Consider the following 17,061-nt stretch of genomic DNA (forward strand, 5'->3'; position numbering starts at 1 on the left):
ACACTTGGGGATTTAACATTATTTAAATAGCGATTTTCTTGATAATAGAAAAGTGTGTACGTGTGTGTGTGTTGTATGTGAGTGTGTGTAAAAGCAGTTTTGGTGAAAATGCTGTTCATGCCTTTGACCAGTGGATTTTCATGTGTGAGTGTGAGTGATCAAGCATATGTGTATGCATGTGTGCGTGTGTGTGTTGTCTACACACCCTCACCCTCTCCCTTACACAGTTGAATGCTGAATGCTATACAAGCTCACATAAACATCCTCTTTAACAATGTGCTCTTGCAGGACTTTTACAAAAACGACCCCAAACACATCACACAAAGCCTGACCACTATACACACACACACCCCCACATCTGACCACCTTCCCATTTCACTTACGCTTTCCTTCTCTTTGTCTTATTCCCTCTCTCTCTCTCGCTCTCTCTCTGTCTCTGGGACACTGAGGTAAAACAGTAAATCAGAGGTAAAAGGGGATTGTGTTCATCAAACAGATAAATAAACAAAATAATAATAATCACAAATCAAAATCATGTCCAAAAAATGTCCCTCCACATTTCCAGTTTGCAGGAGGGGGAGGAGGGGTGTGTCAATATTTCAAGTAAAATAAAATATACCAGTAAAAATGATGATAATCATACTTATAAACATCATTTTTTTCTCCCTAAATTAAAAAAAACCCAACAAATGAAAAAGTTTACATATCATCACTCCTCCGTCACTCCTTTCCTCCCAGAGTTCCACACCCTCATCTCACAGAAAGCTAAAAAAAAAACAAAAACAGCCAATCAGGAGACACCTGGTGAAGCGGCAGGAGTAACAGTGTTCCTCTTCCTTCCCATGTGCCTGTGAGCAGCAAATTTACCCCATAGCCACTGCACTGGTCGCTGGACCATTGGTTAAAGGTCCAGGGAAAGAGGGAATGATGGAATGCAGCACAAGGCTGTGGAGGGAGGTGGTGGGGAGGGGGGTGGAATGAGAAAGGGGAGAAGGGAGAGGTTTGTAATGAAGATGTGAGTGAGAGATCTGGCTCTAACGGTTCTTTTCCTTCAGTAACAACAACAACAGAAAAAAAGTGACTGTAAACAAAGTCCCTCGAGTGCTGTTCTTCCCCTTTCCCCCTCAACTGTTCCACACTCCAGACATTCTGGCCCCTCCGACTTTGCCTGTGCCCCCCCCACCCTCCTCTCTCTCCCTCCCCCCACCTGCCCTCCCCAGCCAGGCCTCACCGCACAGCCTTGTGCTTTCCCCCGCAGCAGCCGCATCTCTCACCACAGCGCAGGCAGGCGCGCAGCGGCAGGTAGCAGCACATGCAGGGCACGAACAGCGAGAGCGCCAACAGCGCCATCCAGCGGGCGCAGCAGAGCGGGTGCGGCCGCCCCCCCAGCGAGTCCTCGCACGAGCACGGCTCCCAGAACTCGCCCTCCGAGTCCGACATGCAGTGGTAGAGCAGGCTCTCGGCACACCACACGCACGTCCACTGGCGCAGGCAGTGCAGGGCAGGGTCAGGTGCGTCCCTGCAGCGGCCGCGCCCGTTCTCCGAGGCGCTGAACACAGAGCGGCAGTACACACAGCGCGATGAGCACGAGGATGAGCCCTGGGGACAAGGACTGTCGTCGTCGGGGGAGATAGCGTCCCCGCCCCCTCCTCTCTTGCGAGTCCGTGAGCGGGACGTGGCCAGCGACGTGTGGAGGCAGCAGGGGGAAGGCGACCCTTTGCCTGTCTCCTGCGGGGAACCGCCGGCAGACGGCGCACCGGGCACAGCGTTGGGCATGGCCATGCAGCCTGGCGAGGATGACGAGTGTCTCTGTCCCGAACCTTTGGCGTCCAGCATGACGGTGACCTCGCAGCCGGCCGTGCCCACCCCAGCCAGCTCCTTCTCGAAACGCACTACGCACAACTCCGACTTGTCCTGCCCACCCACCACCACGCCCCCCGTAAGACCCCCGACTTTAGTCCGCGTGGCCGCCGCCCTCCTGTAGTCCTCGTAACCACGGGAACCCCACAGGTCCTTGCAGGGGTCAATGCTGCGGAGGTCTCCCTCCTCCAGCAGTGAGATGGTGGGAGAGAGGGGAGAGAGGGGTGAGGAGGCGGGGGGCACTATGGGAGGAGTGGGCGGAGCCGGGGGCGGCGGTGGGGGCGCTGGGGGATTCAAGACGGCTGTTCCTTGGGAGAGCTGGTGCTGCGCGGGTCGCATGTGGATCTGTGTGTGGGGAGAGAAAAAAAAGGGCTAAGGAAAAGAGAGCAGGAAGTATACGCAGAGAGACAGCACACTGAGACATCAGGAAAGATCTAGGACTGTAAATCAACCTCAGCTTCCTGTAATACCACGGATGTTACTGGAAATTCCAGTATGAAGAAACGGCTTACTGACACATCATTTCCTATGACATAACACAATACCCAGAAATGGGAAACCGGGGAATGGGAATACTGTGACTGCACTGACTGTATCAGGTAACATCCCTGGATAAAATCCAGTCTCTGACAGAAAGAGTGAGGGTGTACCTCTACCTGAGCAGGGGTCTGCGTGGTGATGGGGTGTCCAATCCCATACCCAAAATCCTCTGCTGCCGACCGCACAAAGCAGGAGGAGGACGATTCACTGGTCACTATGGTGATGGGTTTGGGCAGCATCTCCTTCCTGCTGTTGGAGGACGACTCACTGCCTGTGTGGGACTGAAACAGACTGCAAGTCATCAAACAAACAAGCAGAACTAGCTGGTGACAATACAAACCAACACTAACTTAGTGCCACACTGAACAAAGTAGGGTAACAGCAATACAGGTGGGCTTAGGGCCAGATGAGGACAGGAGCAGTTGGCCAAATATTTTTTTCCTTTAGATGTGGTGAATATTGTAACAAAAGTTTGTAAAAGCAAATAGTTCTTTGGTGGCTCTCAAAAAGGGAACGTCTCCTAAAGTGGATGTCCAGACAGTAAAGGGTGAATAAAACACTCACTGCTTGACCGTCATCCTCAGTGTCGCCCTCTTCTGGTGTGGAGGAAGAAGGTGAATCAGACCCTGAAACATGAGAAGAATGACAGACTAAATTCCTCCTTTTATTGCGATAAAATTAGTAGCAGTATGTCTGCTGTTACCACAGCATGAGGTGAGGAACAGAGGTATGGGACAAGACCACATCAGAACCATGTAACCTCAGCAACGCTATCAGAACAGTTACAGGCCAGTGAAATCTGCAAGTGCACAAGTTCAAAACATCACAGGTAAAAAGAGGGAGGAGTCAATACTATGAGTGAGACTAAACCAGAGCAGCTTTCATAAGGCCTAACCTGTCTCTCTCAAACTGGTCTTCACTTACGGTTTGCTCTTTTGTAAACGTGCTAGTCAATGTAAGTGTAATGACCTAATTTGATATGTGATGTGTTACTCTGTATTTGACCATACTGATCATAGATGGTTCAGAGAATAACACCTTTTTGATCTTTTCACATATCACACACCACTAGACCTGGAGTGTTCTTTCTTACCTCTCTCCAGCTTGTCAAGGACACTTTGGAGCCCTCTCTCAAAAGAGATGGCATCGGCTGGACTCTGGAAAGTCAGACCAAACTTCCTTTCCTCCACACGCCAGTGATGGAAGATGGGGTTCACCTTATTGTAGACCAGACCTTTCTGGATGGCACATTCCAGCACGGGCTATACACACACACGCACACGCACACGCACACACGCACACAAAGTGGTGGTCACATCACTAGCCACAAAGTTGGAGTGCAACGCCTCCCCAAAATACTTAGAAGTCGACCCAAAGACGAAGTGAGAGGTACAGGTTCCTCAGGTGGATAAAAGAGGAGGCACCAACGAATCAGCCAATAACAGTGCATTAACACACACGCACACACTCACTGCTCGATCGCGCAGCCGCTCTCCACGTATGACGTACTCTCTCCGACCCTGGCCTTCGGGACTCCGCCCCTTACCGATGATCACGTGACTGAGGCCGCCACCTCCGAGGGGCACCCAACCGCCACTAGAGTCGTCACGTGTCATCACCACTGCACGAACACGCACACTGTTAGGGGAAGTGAGAGGAGTGAGTGAGGTTAGCTGAGCCTGAAAACAGACACAGATATACATGCACACTCTCTCACTCTCTCTCTCACACACACAATTGTACACCTTTACAAAAAAGATAGGCCATCACCCTTATATTCCACATTTTCAGTAACATAACACACATAATATAGAAAAACCTCCAACAGGGAAAAGATTCAGAGAAAAGTCAATGAATAGATTTTTTAAAAATATATTTATTTACTTTTTCTTATTGAGATATAATGTACAGTGTTGCAAAGATTAAAAGAGTGTGACATGGAGAAGCCCTCGCCCTAACCTGTTAAGTTTTCAGAGTGTTTCTTATGCAGGCCTACTGCATCAAAATGGTGACACGTGGCTGTGGGAAGATTATGATTGCTTTATTGACACAAGATAGATGACACCACGGAGTAGAGTATGCCCCTTTCTTTTTAATATAAAAAGCGCCTCTTTATAATGGAGATTCGTATGCTTTATAATAATTTATAAAAATATAAGCATTCACGTTAATTCTCTCATTACGTTCTCATGAAAACAAAACCCGTTAGGCACGTTTCGGTCATTGACAGGAAGCAGTGTGATTTTTTTAATGGATGGTCACGTGCACGAGGTACATCTCGCTTTTAGTACAAGGACTAAACTCATTGGGAGCCACTGCTCATTTACAAATATTACCCGTTTGATGTAAAATACGAACACATCGACTGAATCAAGTTACTGAGATTCATAAAACTGACACCATAATGGAGTAAAGACGCCTGGTCACTGTCTACATAAACTGCTACAGGATGAAAGCAATGGCAGTGAAAGAAAAATCGTAGAGATAGACTGAGATCGCCTCTGGTGAAGAGCGAATGACCGAGAGGGTGAAAGATGGAGCGAGAGTATTTCTCACAGAGATATATCAATGAACGCGCCCATTCGCCATACGAGGCCCGGTCTAGCTTACCAGAAATCAAGACAGCAAACCTTAAACGCGTTTTACTGGCATTACAGAACGAACAGACTTAACTGACAACACATAGTAAGCCACATGCAAATTACAACGCATGTTTTTATTATTAAAAGAGCCGTCCAACCCTGTAGGTTAGCAATTATTGTAAGACACTGCGTTCTCCTCTCCACCTATCGTCTGTTCTGCACACACACGCACGCACGCACGCACTCGCTCGCGCACACTGACATCCCTTATTTTATGAATGAAATACAATAAATTCATGTCGATTCGAACTGATATCCTACATGACAGCAAAAAACTACAATCGTGTGGAAAGAAGAGAGATGAGTGGGTGCAAGGATGGATGGAGGAAGCTAGAGTTGGGGGGAGGGGGCGACAGAAAAGCAAAGAGAGGAGGGGGTTGAGGAAGAGGGTGAGAGAGAAAAATCACATTTCATTCATAAAGTTTGGCTTTAAAAATCATAATGAAACCCGAGACGCGTTGATAAAAATCACAGCACGATCACCCATTTCTTTCCTCCTCTTACACATCACTGTGAATGTGGTCCGTAACGTGATGTTGGCCGAAAACTCGCCATATTTTGTCCATTTCCTCAACACATTTTTACAGATTCACTGACATATTTAATGCTTAGATGGAGCCTCCATACATCTCCAGGACTATCATGTGTTATTTCTTAATGCGTATTCGGCATGAAATAACCAAAACTACAATCCTATTTGTCTTTGATACGGCATTGAACATCTCTTGTGCAAGGTTTTACACTGTAGTTCCTATGTAGACGAATGGTTTGTACGCATTCGTCAAGTATTATTTCAATGGATCTATGGAAAACTGGGTGTATACTGTTGATAGCTAGAAGACTACGTAATACTGTTTATTCCTCACTAGATCAATTGTGATCGCATTCGGTGGTCGTATGACTGCCATACAGTCTGTCAGCGGTGATTCAAATCAATCTGTTTCACAGGTTCTCGGTTTATTTTCTTTGAATGTTTGTCAAATAAAAATGTAAAGACTTACTCGCCCTCCATGGCTCGGTGTTGCCCGCCGCTTCGAGCTGGCTGCCCCCCGGTCTCCTGTCTTTTTTATTTCCCCTCTCACAGAACACACGCGCGCGCGCTCAGTCACACACACACATACACACACGCACACACTCACACGCACACACACGCTCTCTCCCTCTCTTTCACACCCTCTCCCCAATCGTGTTCGCTGTTCTCATTTTCTTATCTTTTCTTTCTCCACCTTTATGTCGTTTTGGTGTATCAGGATGGGCTCGAGGTTGCAGCAGCCATTTTCCGCTGGCAGCAGCGGCAGCATCCTCCCTCCCTCTCTCCCTCCCTCACTCTCTCTCACAATCACTCCCTCCCTATTTCTTTTCCTCACACTCTACCTGCCGCGTTCCCCTCTGACTAACTATCGTTAAACCAGTTGGCACACATACGGAAAACACAGGGTTAGGGGCTGTCACGCCATATGAGTCGTGTTGGGTAAGATTCTTCACGACACTACCGTTAACGGGTAGGTATAAAGCGTAAATTGAATCAAACGTTCACTGTGGCTAATGGACGCACGGCTGTTCGGGCAAAGAGGATTCACAACACTAAACAGTATACCGTTCTTGCTTCAGTGCGCAAAGATAGCATATTACTCTTGAAAATACAAACGAGTAAGCGAGTAAATTGATCTATTGCGTGAATCATTGCATTGCCGATGTATCGTCTTCAGGCGCTACATACAGCTATGAAGCACTTTTGTACTGTGGAAAATGCCAGCCAAACTTTTAGATACAACAGACAATTTGCATATAGGCTAATTGTTGTTTAATAAACGAGAATTAAAGTAACCGGTGTTTATAGAAACTACCGTAAAACATTTAAATAAGGACAAGGGGAGAAAAACTATTTCAGTACCTCGGACAGCTCTCACGGATGCTACTCGTTCATCTTTCTAGACCACGCAGGGTTGGCGGAGCCATGATAGAATTTAGTTTCCATCGGCTTGTGTCCATTCATCTAAAACTCCCATTCACGTCAGCCGCGAGCCGAGACGAACCATTGATAAATAACGGATTCAAGTTCAGATGGGTTGTCTTCATTCTAAGGACCTTGAAAAGAAACATGATAATATAATTCTATTATCCACAACCAGAATATTCCATGTTGATTTCCACATTTCAACAGTACGGTCTATTAACATTTTACAATAGAAGAGTAAGGCGGGAGGTATGTCCAAGCGTAGAAGTACAAGCACGAGCTTAGCAACTGAAAATATTCGTATTTACATTCAAATGTTCTCTCAGCAGTGGTTCTGCATCATACTTGTAGCTTTGTAATCGTGCTTACATTAGGCTCAAAGCAAGAGGACCAGGAAGAACGAACAAAACCTTAATCGTGGGGTGAAAGTGTGCGCAGTGTCCTGCGAGGTAACAGCATGTTACACAGTTAAAAGAAAATTTTGTTAAAAAACAAACCAAAAACATAGTTATCTCATCGGCTTCTCAAGCTACAATTCATAACAGTTTCATAATTCAATAATTCAGTTTCTTTTGATCGAGACTTACAGCAGTCGAATGCATGAAAAAAACAATGGTGGTCATTTTCGTTAGGCAATTCAAGATTTCTGTTTCAATGACACTGAAATTCTCAACCTTAAATAGTCAACCTTAGCCATTTTAAACTTTGAATCGCTCCTTCGCCAGCAAGACTGACATGTGAGTTAGATGAATGCTTGTCGTCACCAGCATAGCTTGCCGATTTTAACAATGAAATGAGCTAATGTAACCGTGCTGAGTTGTTTTTTACGTTGTGTACTTTCTCAACTTTCGACTTATTCACATAACGCCCACACCCGCTGATATGTCTGGACAAATCGTAATCTAGTCAGAAGTTTAACAAGCAAATGTTATTTATGAAGAGTTAGCTCTATAGTATGTATTCATACTCTGTCGCATTCAGGTTAAGACAGTCCTGCGTATATAAGTAGCCTAAATTAAATTTCTCTTCCGACACCACTACCAACAAATAACAGGTAGACAGGTGCTGTGGTTAGACTTCCGAGTGTTAGCGAGTATACCATAAAAATTTCAGACTGTTGCTACTTGGGTAATTCCTGGACCATTAAAGATATTCTTTGCAGATACATATCTGTTACACGAGAATTCCAGACAATATTACTGCAAGTCTAGACACAGTCAATAGCCAGGAAATAAATGGGCTAAGAGAGTCATGGATCCTCAAATCTAATCAAAGTGCACGATCTGGAGAGAAGCTGAGAACAGAGGAGTGATGTGAACGATTGGCCAGTTCAACTCAAACTTACACCCCCTGACATCACATGGTCACAGATGGTAGTGAAACTCCATTAAGTAGATCCAATTAAAAAGAGAGATGTCCGCTTCCCTTCAACCCACATATCTCGATCTTTTGCTAACTAAACATTTTAGGGTAGGTAAAAGACAACATCTGAGTAATATTTTGGAGGAAATGGTACAATGTCGTGACATCGAAAACACAAGATGTTTGCTAAAGTTACAACAACGAAAAACCATGTTTTCACTTGTTTACATTACAGATTACAAGAGTGAACGAGAATGGGAAATAATCACTCTGACCAGGAGCGGCAGAGCAAGGATTCACCTAACAAGGATGACACAGGGTGGGTAAGACAGAGGTCAGAAAATAAAAGAGTAGACACTGACTTCAGCAGCAGCACATGGGCCAAGGCTGCAGTGCAAGCCCCATCATTCAGTTTTAACTCAGTAGCCCCTGGTGACTTCAGTCGTATCCCAGACTTCTCACTGAGCAGAGACCAGGCTTCGCTCTGGGCTTTTGAGCCAGCCATACCCCCTCCAGCTGCAGATGTAGAGAGTCCACTGCTTCCACAGGTAGCTCCACCTCCTTACAACAGCCACAGTATCCCTGCACGAGGGCAACCCAAGACTCCTTCAGGCCACACCCTGGGGCAGTCCCAAGAAAGAAGTGAAGAACAGCCACCCTTGTTCCAAAACCCCAATCCTCCCCACTTTTTCACAGCTCTACCTGTGCAACCACAGCCTCCTGCTATAACAGGTTTACTGCCTAAACCCTTCTGTCCTGATCCTGTTCCTCCTCGTCCAACTGCCCCCCCCCTCTTCGCTCAGTGTCAAATCAGGACGCCCCTAATAACCCAGATTCCTCCACAAGAAAAGCCCCCATTGTCAGCACAGAGACACACCAAAGAAGAGCCAAAAGTAACAGAAACTTCTCCAGGCAATGTTGGCACTTTTTCCCATGTCCTGGGTGACCCTAGATTGAAAGAATCTCCTAAAACACCATCCACTTTTAAACTACCACAGAAAACGTCACCTCAGCAAAATGTGAAAGTACCCCCAAGTCAGAACTCACCAAGAAGAACAGAGAAAACTGATCCACCATCACTACCACTCAACCTCCTAGCTCAGATTAAATCAAGGTGGGTCATGTTCTGTCTATTTAATTATCTACTACTTCTTTATCCTTCCTGATGATCCTCAATGTCATCTCTCATCTGTACAAAATATTCTCCTCAGAACACATGAACGTGCACTGTGGTAATAGACATTAGAATTTTATATATTTTTGTTATATTAAACTTGCTTTGACCATGTGATTATGGAAAAACAGACCATCCAATACTGTCTCCAAGTGTGTCAGTCTGACTTTGTGAAGATTATTCTACATATGTCTAACAATTTATCCAACTGGTATCTACTCAGGATTGAGTACGTCATGAAGAAAGAGACTCTTTCTGAGCCTTCTACTGCAGAAATGCAGGCAGCTGTGAAGAGAGCTCTGAACGGGGTCTCGTATGAAGAGGCAGTCAAAGGGACCACAACGAAGGTGAACTCCACACGCCGAGAAAGGAAAACAAAGTTGGCTAAGAGGCTGAAAATGTCAAGATCAGTGTCAAAACACACCAATCCTCTAGATCCAGCTACAGTCTCAAGCACTGATAACGAAGGATTTACCAAAGAAACAAAACCAGTTGCAGAATCAACACCCAGTCCTAATTCAGGATGTTCTGATGCCCAGTATACAAAGACAACTAAAGAAACATTCACTCCTCCAAGACCCACAATGTCAGTGCCCACAGAGAGAATTCTACAATGTCAAGGCCAAGCAGATGTACCAGACACTCCAGCCATACCCTTGGCAAGCAACGCAACCAACACCTACATACCACCTAGCAGTAACCTGTGTCGGAGCCATCTTCACTCAGCTAGTCATTGTTTCTTAACAGCAAGAGTGAAACAGCACAATCCAAAAGAGGAGGTGAAGCAGCAAGTTGGTCCAGGCTCTCCTCTAGAGAAGGAGAGCCTGACGGAAGACAGAAACTTGCAAGAAGAGGCCAGAGCGGAAGCGCAGGAGCACACCACAAAGAATGCCTTCCCTTCAGCAGATATAACCAATGGTGATTTTACAAACTGCAAGATGAGAACAATGCAAAGTGGGAGTAAGAGCTACTTCTGTGACCTACCTTCAGAAACTGAGCCATTCCCAAATTGTCCATTTGAAGTTCCAAAATTTTTTTCATCAGATTCTATAGCTTCCTCACCATGTGGGATGCATGTTGCATTATCACCCCAGGAATCACAGGAACAAAATGGAATCCTACAAAAGACAAGCATATCTACTGCAAAGTTTTTCAGTTCTCGGATAGTTAACACCACAACAGCAAAGCTGAGCTCTGAAAACCCGGTCCCAGCCATGCGAGAAACTTTGGCCACACAGGATCCACTAACTAAACCAACCATACCATTTAAGGCTAAGAGAAAACACTGTGCCCAAGGCCTCAAATACAAAACCTCAAATACAAAAAATGATACAACAGAAGGGAAAGCAGAGGAGGTGAAAGAAGCGGAACTGCAGCCACCTCCTGAACATCCAAAACGCCCTGAGGGTCGCTGGCATCCCTTCACCATCCAACAGCAGTGCCCAAAAAGAGTACTTTGCCAACACCAAGAAAAAAATGTGCTGCCAGTCAATGTCAGTAGATGGTGAGTCACATGCATCTCTCTTCACACATTTCTTCTCAATCACCGTTGTGATGTTTCTTGCCTCTTGGTTTTGTCACAAGCGTGTACCAGTGGCACATACTTATCCATTTCTTCATTAGTACGAAAGCTGATGAATATAGAAGCTGTGAGTTGTAATTAAAGTTTTTCTTTGCTTTGAGAGAATGTGCTTTAGGCCAGTAGCACCTTTACTCCTGCTTCAGTTTACTCCTCCTGTCCCTTAGGCTGAATGTGCGACGGAACTACCTGTGTGAACCACCATGGGCCACCACAGCAAGCCTAGCAGTATCTCTCGCACTTAGAGCAAGGCTTGAGGGAGATGACTAACATGAGTGTGAAGCTGTATTACGCAAATTCTCATGAAAATTAATCATATACATACAAACTCTAATGTATATGAATAAATGTCACGAGTTTGCATATCCTTGACTGAAGTTGTACTTGTTTTTAAGATTTGACAGACATGCAATACAAGAACATTGTAAAGTTTTATAAGAATAGTTTTAAAAACAACTACCAGATCAGAGTTCCCAGAAGTTTTGTTCTGTCACTGTTACAGAAATAAACAGTAGCACTGTTCAAATCAATTGGAGTTACCAATTCCGGGAGGGGGGGGAGGGGGGTCAAATTACCAATTATAAACCTCCTACCAAAAAAAAAAACAACTTTCACAGCAAATCTGTCTGTTGCTAGGATACAAGGCAAGGGCATTGGAAAGGAGCATAATAATTCTGTGAGCACTCCACAAGCAACAAGTCAGCATGGTGGGCTTTTGGCCTCTGATAATGTTTATGTCCACCTAAATCCATCTAGGTTTAAAGCACTCTTAGACCCTAGTCACTCTTTGACCACCACTCTGTAGCTCAGCGAGTACAGTGTAAAATGAGACGAGATAATATGACTTTACAAACTCCTAAATGTCACACCACCTTTGATTTTAGAAATTTATGAATCACAGAGAAGACTGCACTACGGCAAAGCAAAAAAAAATCTTTATTCTGATATCCCAAAAAATACAGATACAGACGAACAAATGCCCCCTGGCAGTCAGTCAGAGAGGCACAAGTATTGACAAAAGGGTGAGGGAGTTCAAACATTTGAAGACCATTCTCTGTCTGTGGAACAGTACAGATGTATGTATGTAGTTTTAGTATAAATGTCATATATGCAAGTTTAGTATGATTTTATATATATATGTATGTATGTAAAATCCTACTAAAACTACATACATGACCTCACACATACACATATATATGTATCCATACATATGTATACATACATAAGTGTGTGTGTGTGTGTGTGTGTTCTTAGACGATCATCTCTAGCTGTCGTGCGTACTCGATGACTTGCTGGGCCAGCTCTGTGGAGGGGATGGTCACTTCCTCTGTCCTCTGCTGCTGGGTGCTGAATGAATAGTAGCCATCAGGGCTTTGAGTCCAGCCTCTCTGAAGAAGACAAAGTCACATCAAAAGTTAAAAAGGTCACCCTGCCACCCATGACACTCACAAAAGCTACTCACAACAGTTACCACACAGCTCTCTTATTTTTAGAAAGAATTAACCAGGTGCCAAGCCCATAGTTAATATTATCTGAGTGGCTGATGAAAACAACCAAGACTAAGCTCTTTGCCACATCTCATCAATTAAAAAAAAGAATGCATAGAGAATAAATTAATTCATCTTTCTTTTCTGTTTATCAGCAAACAATAAACCAACCTTTTTTGCATACTCCGTCATCTTCTTGGGAGAGGAGAAGAAAAGAACACGTGTGGCCTCGTTAAACTGGATCTGCTCGTAGGCCTTCTCTATGCAGCCCGCAATCTCATCACTGTACAGGGAAAAGCCAAAGACCAATCAAAGTCCATGAGAACTACATGAAGGTGAACTAATGAAGACTGAGTCCTCCAGCAGTTTAATTGTGGACTTACTGAGTCACTGCAGTGACCTCTGTGTTATAGAGACAGACCAAAGAACCCAGTCTTACCGGATGGTGTCCAGCAGTATGTCTATGAAATATGTATAGCTTTCTGCAGGGATATTCCCTTTGGCCAGGAACACCTTGTTGTAACTGCCTTCCATCAAATACTGAAACGGATCAGAAAAAATAAACAGATGAATAAATCATGTTTTCCACTGTACTCTCAAATTACACCTATAATGGACTACATGCAGTTGATACACATTCACACAAACCAAACTTGATGCTGGGTGTCTAAGCTTATCTTGAGATTGGTCTATCCAGCATTAAAGAGTCAGTACAAATGGTAGAATCTGGCATTTTTTCTACAGAGAAATTCAGGAGTATTTGTACCAACTGGGTCGTCTTCCTTAAATGGAGAACATCTGACATCCCTTTGTAAAAGAACAGCATGTGACAAAGAAAACTGTAATGGTGAAAGACTAGTGTTTAACATGTACAAAAATACTCCATCACATGAACTGACTGGGTTTCTCCATGCCTTGAACGGTGACCTAAATAAAACAATACTCAATATTGACAGTTGACTCATATGCAATAGAGAAGATCTCTGAATGTTTTTAGTTTTTGTTATCTTGAGTTCAAATGACCAACTGAACACATGCAACAGATACAGTGATGCAATGCTACAGAAACTGATTTAAACATGTCATCACATCTCCTGTCACAGCGTCACTGGTTTCTCTCCACAGCCAGTGTTTCCTGTCATGAGGCACACTTCTGGAAAGCGATGAGGCTACTGTGACCTGCTCTGTCCCTGAGGTTTCCTTGGTAGGAGCTCTGTGGGAAGTGTCAGCACTTCAATTGATTCTCTATGCTGCACTGCCCACTTCTGACGAAAGTGATGGAACATATCTGAGGTCTTGCTACTTTTTGTGGCAATCATATGCTCATACATCTGTACTTCTTTGAGCATTAAGTTGTGTTGTTGGGTTTCTTTTTCCTCTCTCCATAATTTTTCCAAATAACTCGTAGGAACTTCTTGAGGTTTATTTCTTGATCCACAGAAGTTCTCACTACATTCTGTGTCCCTGTTAAAGTTCATAACTGTTTAAGTGTTATTTTAGCTTGATGTACATAGCTATCTATCAAAAACAGACTAGATCAACAGTATGGTCCAAATTGATAGTGAACTGAATGTAGACATGAAAATATGGAGAGGGAGTGTAAAACTCCTACCTGAATAAATTTTGAGCTAAAATGACGGCAACTGAGCATTGGCTCCACACAGAAACTAAATACAATTCCTAGCCCTACCTGCCTCACAGGGTGCCTCTGAACAATATCCATAATGTCTTTCTTTTTTCCTATTTTCCTATTCAAAATGGAAACCCTGACCTCCACACAAAGCTGTAAATAATTGCACTTGGTTCTGTTCTTTCCATTGCTGAATGACATGACGGGTATACAAAACTATGATGCCTGTGTCAGAGAACAGGACATCTCAAGTCAATACACAAACAATTCCCATTAAAGCTCCACTCACCTGCTCTAATGAAACTGGGTGTCTGATATAGACATTGGTTTGAATATCCTTAGGACTGAGCCGCTCCAGCTCTGTGTGAAACTCAGACACTCTGTTCTGGGAGAGCAGGAAAAGAAGGTTCAGACCCAGCAGCTGGTGCATGTAGACTGACTCGGGCAACTGGTCCCTACATGACATGGAGAGACAAAAAAACAAACCAAAACACTACAAGTTGAAATACATTTCTAAACTGTAACGTGTATAAAATCTGCGAATGTGAGTAAGAACTACAGAGCAAGGAATCAGCATTACTTGTAATCGAAATAATAGCATTTCAGCTGGGCCATGTATCGCTCAAATGACGGGATGTCTTTCTTCAGGATGCTCCACAAAGCTCCAATCTCAAGGACATCTCCTGCAACAGACAGAATGGAACAGGCTCTTGGGACGTCCATTTAAAAAAAAAAAAACCTGACAGAGAGAGTAAACAGATGTGGTCATCTCTTTTTATACTAAACACTCACTGGCCAGGATAAGCTGCTGTTGAGTTAGTTTGGTCCCGGATGTTGGTAAGAAATTCAGCTCCAACAGAGAGATCTGTGAATACATTTCAACACAGATATCCAGACAATGAGTATTTTTGTTTTGAATATGACAATATTTCATCAGAAAAACATTCTAATTTTTTGTATTATGGGGAAACGACAGTCATAAAACCTTAATGCAAAAGGCTGAAAATCGTTGCGGTACACGCTTTGCGCTACACATAAAGGCTTGCTTCAGTCTGTTATGTTGACAACTTAACAACATCTAACTTAACGGGGTTCTTACGGATGAATACGGAAAACACCGATCTGAAAGGTATTTGAGCCGGTTGGCTGAAGATTTTACAATAAGATTTTTCCCAAATATTAGCAGCTGCCGATGGGCTTACATTAGGCAAATTACTGAATAAATCACGACTGTAACGATGGTGAAAGGCTGTTCAACATTAGACCTGAAGTTCACCCCCACTGTCAATCAGAATGAGTTGGCTACAGTATCCAGGTATCCTACACAGCTGACTTTAAAGACACCATTTTAAAACAAACCTGCATTACAATACTGTGGTTGACAACCAAAAATCAGATATATAGATATACCTGCGCTCGTTCGCCAAATGGTCTGTGCACTTATAACTGCCATTTAAGATATTTAAAAGAATGAAATCCTCGTTAACATAGCATGGCTAGCAATAACTGTTAGCCTTCACGATAAGCTTAGAGAGGAAGCTAGTTAACGCTAGCAGTGCTAAGTTGGTGAGCTAACTAACATGACACTGACGAATAGAATTCTAAAATGTTTAGCTGCTGTTTAGGGCAACACAAGCAGAATATGTATTGTTTCTCACCTTTAGTTTACTCAAAATCTCCCCGCATTTGTTCAAATTTGGATTTTTCTTATTCCACTCAGTTTTCAATGTTTCATACAGCCCAGCAGTCTCTTTCAATACAGACGCCATGGTGATTCTGCAAAACGTACGACACCGGTCGGCTAGAATACGGCTATCCGTTGTCGTAAAGTTTTGATGCTATGGTAACCAATCTTGACTGCAATGGTGACGAGTGATGACAAAAGAAAAGAAAAATAAAAAAGAACGGAGGGCTAACATTATAGAAATTACGCTGTTTCTGTCACAAACACACAGGCACATCAAATCTTTTAAATCTTATTTTATTCTTTCTTTATCCTTCTAGTCAGGTTACGTGTCTGAATATTGTTATATAATGACTGGTGTCAATAGATCTACGATTTATAACATGAAGAGCTTTTTCATTTACCGAATTCACACGCAATCGACGCACTGAAAAAATGTTTTCTTCGTTATAACAGGATGTCGGGAATCTGAGTTTCCATAACGACCAAATATTCGCAGCAAATCAATGACGTCGCCATCTTGTGGAAGTAGGGAAAAAAGTAGGACTTGTTGCGGCAGAAGTGGTAAAGTCTCCGGAAGGAAAGTTCGATGCCTGAGTTAGACTGAGTTAACAGTCCTGCAGCTGTGTGAGTATTATAAAAGTTATTACGAAACCTCAGGTCACCTATAACCTCCCTGTTAAGGATAGGCGATCTCTTCCCCATAACCCACTAGGGTAAGCGCCGCCTAAAACACATGATCTAGAGTCATAGTGTCTGAATGTTACACTCAGGGGTGCGGATCCCAAATAAAAGGCTGGAATGATGAGTCCGCTTCACTTGTTGACATGTTATCTAAAAATTTTACAAGAATGTCTACGAAATGTTTACAGTAACCACCCTACTCACATTACCAGTAATGTTGCAAACTAGGTCGCATTCATAACAGAGCCTATATATTTATTTCAGAAGTGCTCCTTTCAAGATTGCCAAGGAACTTAAAAAAAGGATGTTGAGAGACTAGACAACTGTTTATCCATATGAGTTCCTCACACGAATAAATGTCTAATCTCTTCCACCAGAGGGTGCAATTCCGTCGCACGATATTAACTTCTGATGGGTCAGTGGAGAGTTTGCGGGGCGTCTTTTTGAGGAATTCCCCACGTA

General features: G+C 43.7%; 2 protein-coding genes across 2 annotated transcripts; both read right to left on the reverse strand.

The window, feature by feature from the left end:
• Positions 1-1,227: 1,227 nt before the first annotated feature.
• Positions 1,228-10,537, reverse strand: spred3 (sprouty related EVH1 domain containing 3). Its single transcript, XM_030765218.1, has 8 exons — positions 10,520-10,537; positions 8,869-8,943; positions 3,873-4,079; positions 3,475-3,662; positions 3,187-3,199; positions 2,965-3,026; positions 2,517-2,691; positions 1,228-2,205 (listed from the first exon to the last, which is right to left on the reverse strand). The coding sequence occupies exons 1-8, from the start codon at positions 10,535-10,537 to the stop codon at positions 1,228-1,230; spliced, it is 1,716 nt and encodes a 571-aa protein (XP_030621078.1).
• A 1,522-nt stretch (positions 10,538-12,059) lies between these two features.
• psmd8 (proteasome 26S subunit, non-ATPase 8) lies at positions 12,060-16,012 on the reverse strand. The gene is made up of 7 exons (XM_030765940.1): positions 15,890-16,012; positions 15,024-15,096; positions 14,812-14,914; positions 14,521-14,686; positions 13,041-13,141; positions 12,773-12,884; positions 12,060-12,502 (listed from the first exon to the last, which is right to left on the reverse strand). The coding sequence occupies exons 1-7, from the start codon at positions 15,998-16,000 to the stop codon at positions 12,365-12,367; spliced, it is 804 nt and encodes a 267-aa protein (XP_030621800.1). The 5' UTR covers positions 16,001-16,012; the 3' UTR covers positions 12,060-12,364.
• Positions 16,013-17,061: the final 1,049 nt, after the last annotated feature.

This window comes from Chanos chanos, chromosome 2, assembly GCF_902362185.1.
Source record: "Chanos chanos chromosome 2, fChaCha1.1, whole genome shotgun sequence".
Classification (NCBI taxonomy): Eukaryota; Metazoa; Chordata; class Actinopteri; order Gonorynchiformes; family Chanidae; genus Chanos; species Chanos chanos.

Bases quoted from the DNA above. Each gene is read 5' to 3' on its own strand.
- spred3 (XM_030765218.1), bottom strand. The intron at 3,663-3,872 runs GTGAGTGTGTGC...GTGTGTGTATAG, and splicing joins AGCGGCTGCGCGATCGAGCA to CCCGTGCTGGAATGTGCCAT. The intron at 2,692-2,964 runs GTGAGTGTTTTA...GATGACTTGCAG, and splicing joins CTGAGGATGACGGTCAAGCA to TCTGTTTCAGTCCCACACAG.
- psmd8 (XM_030765940.1), bottom strand. From the start codon at position 16,000: ATGGCGTCTGTATTGAAAGAGACTGCTGGGCTGTATGAAACATTGAAA. The intron at 15,097-15,889 runs GTGAGAAACAAT...ATGTATTCACAG, and splicing joins AGATTTTGAGTAAACTAAAG to ATCTCTCTGTTGGAGCTGAA. The intron at 14,915-15,023 runs GTGAGTGTTTAG...TGTCTGTTGCAG, and splicing joins ACAGCAGCTTATCCTGGCCA to GAGATGTCCTTGAGATTGGA.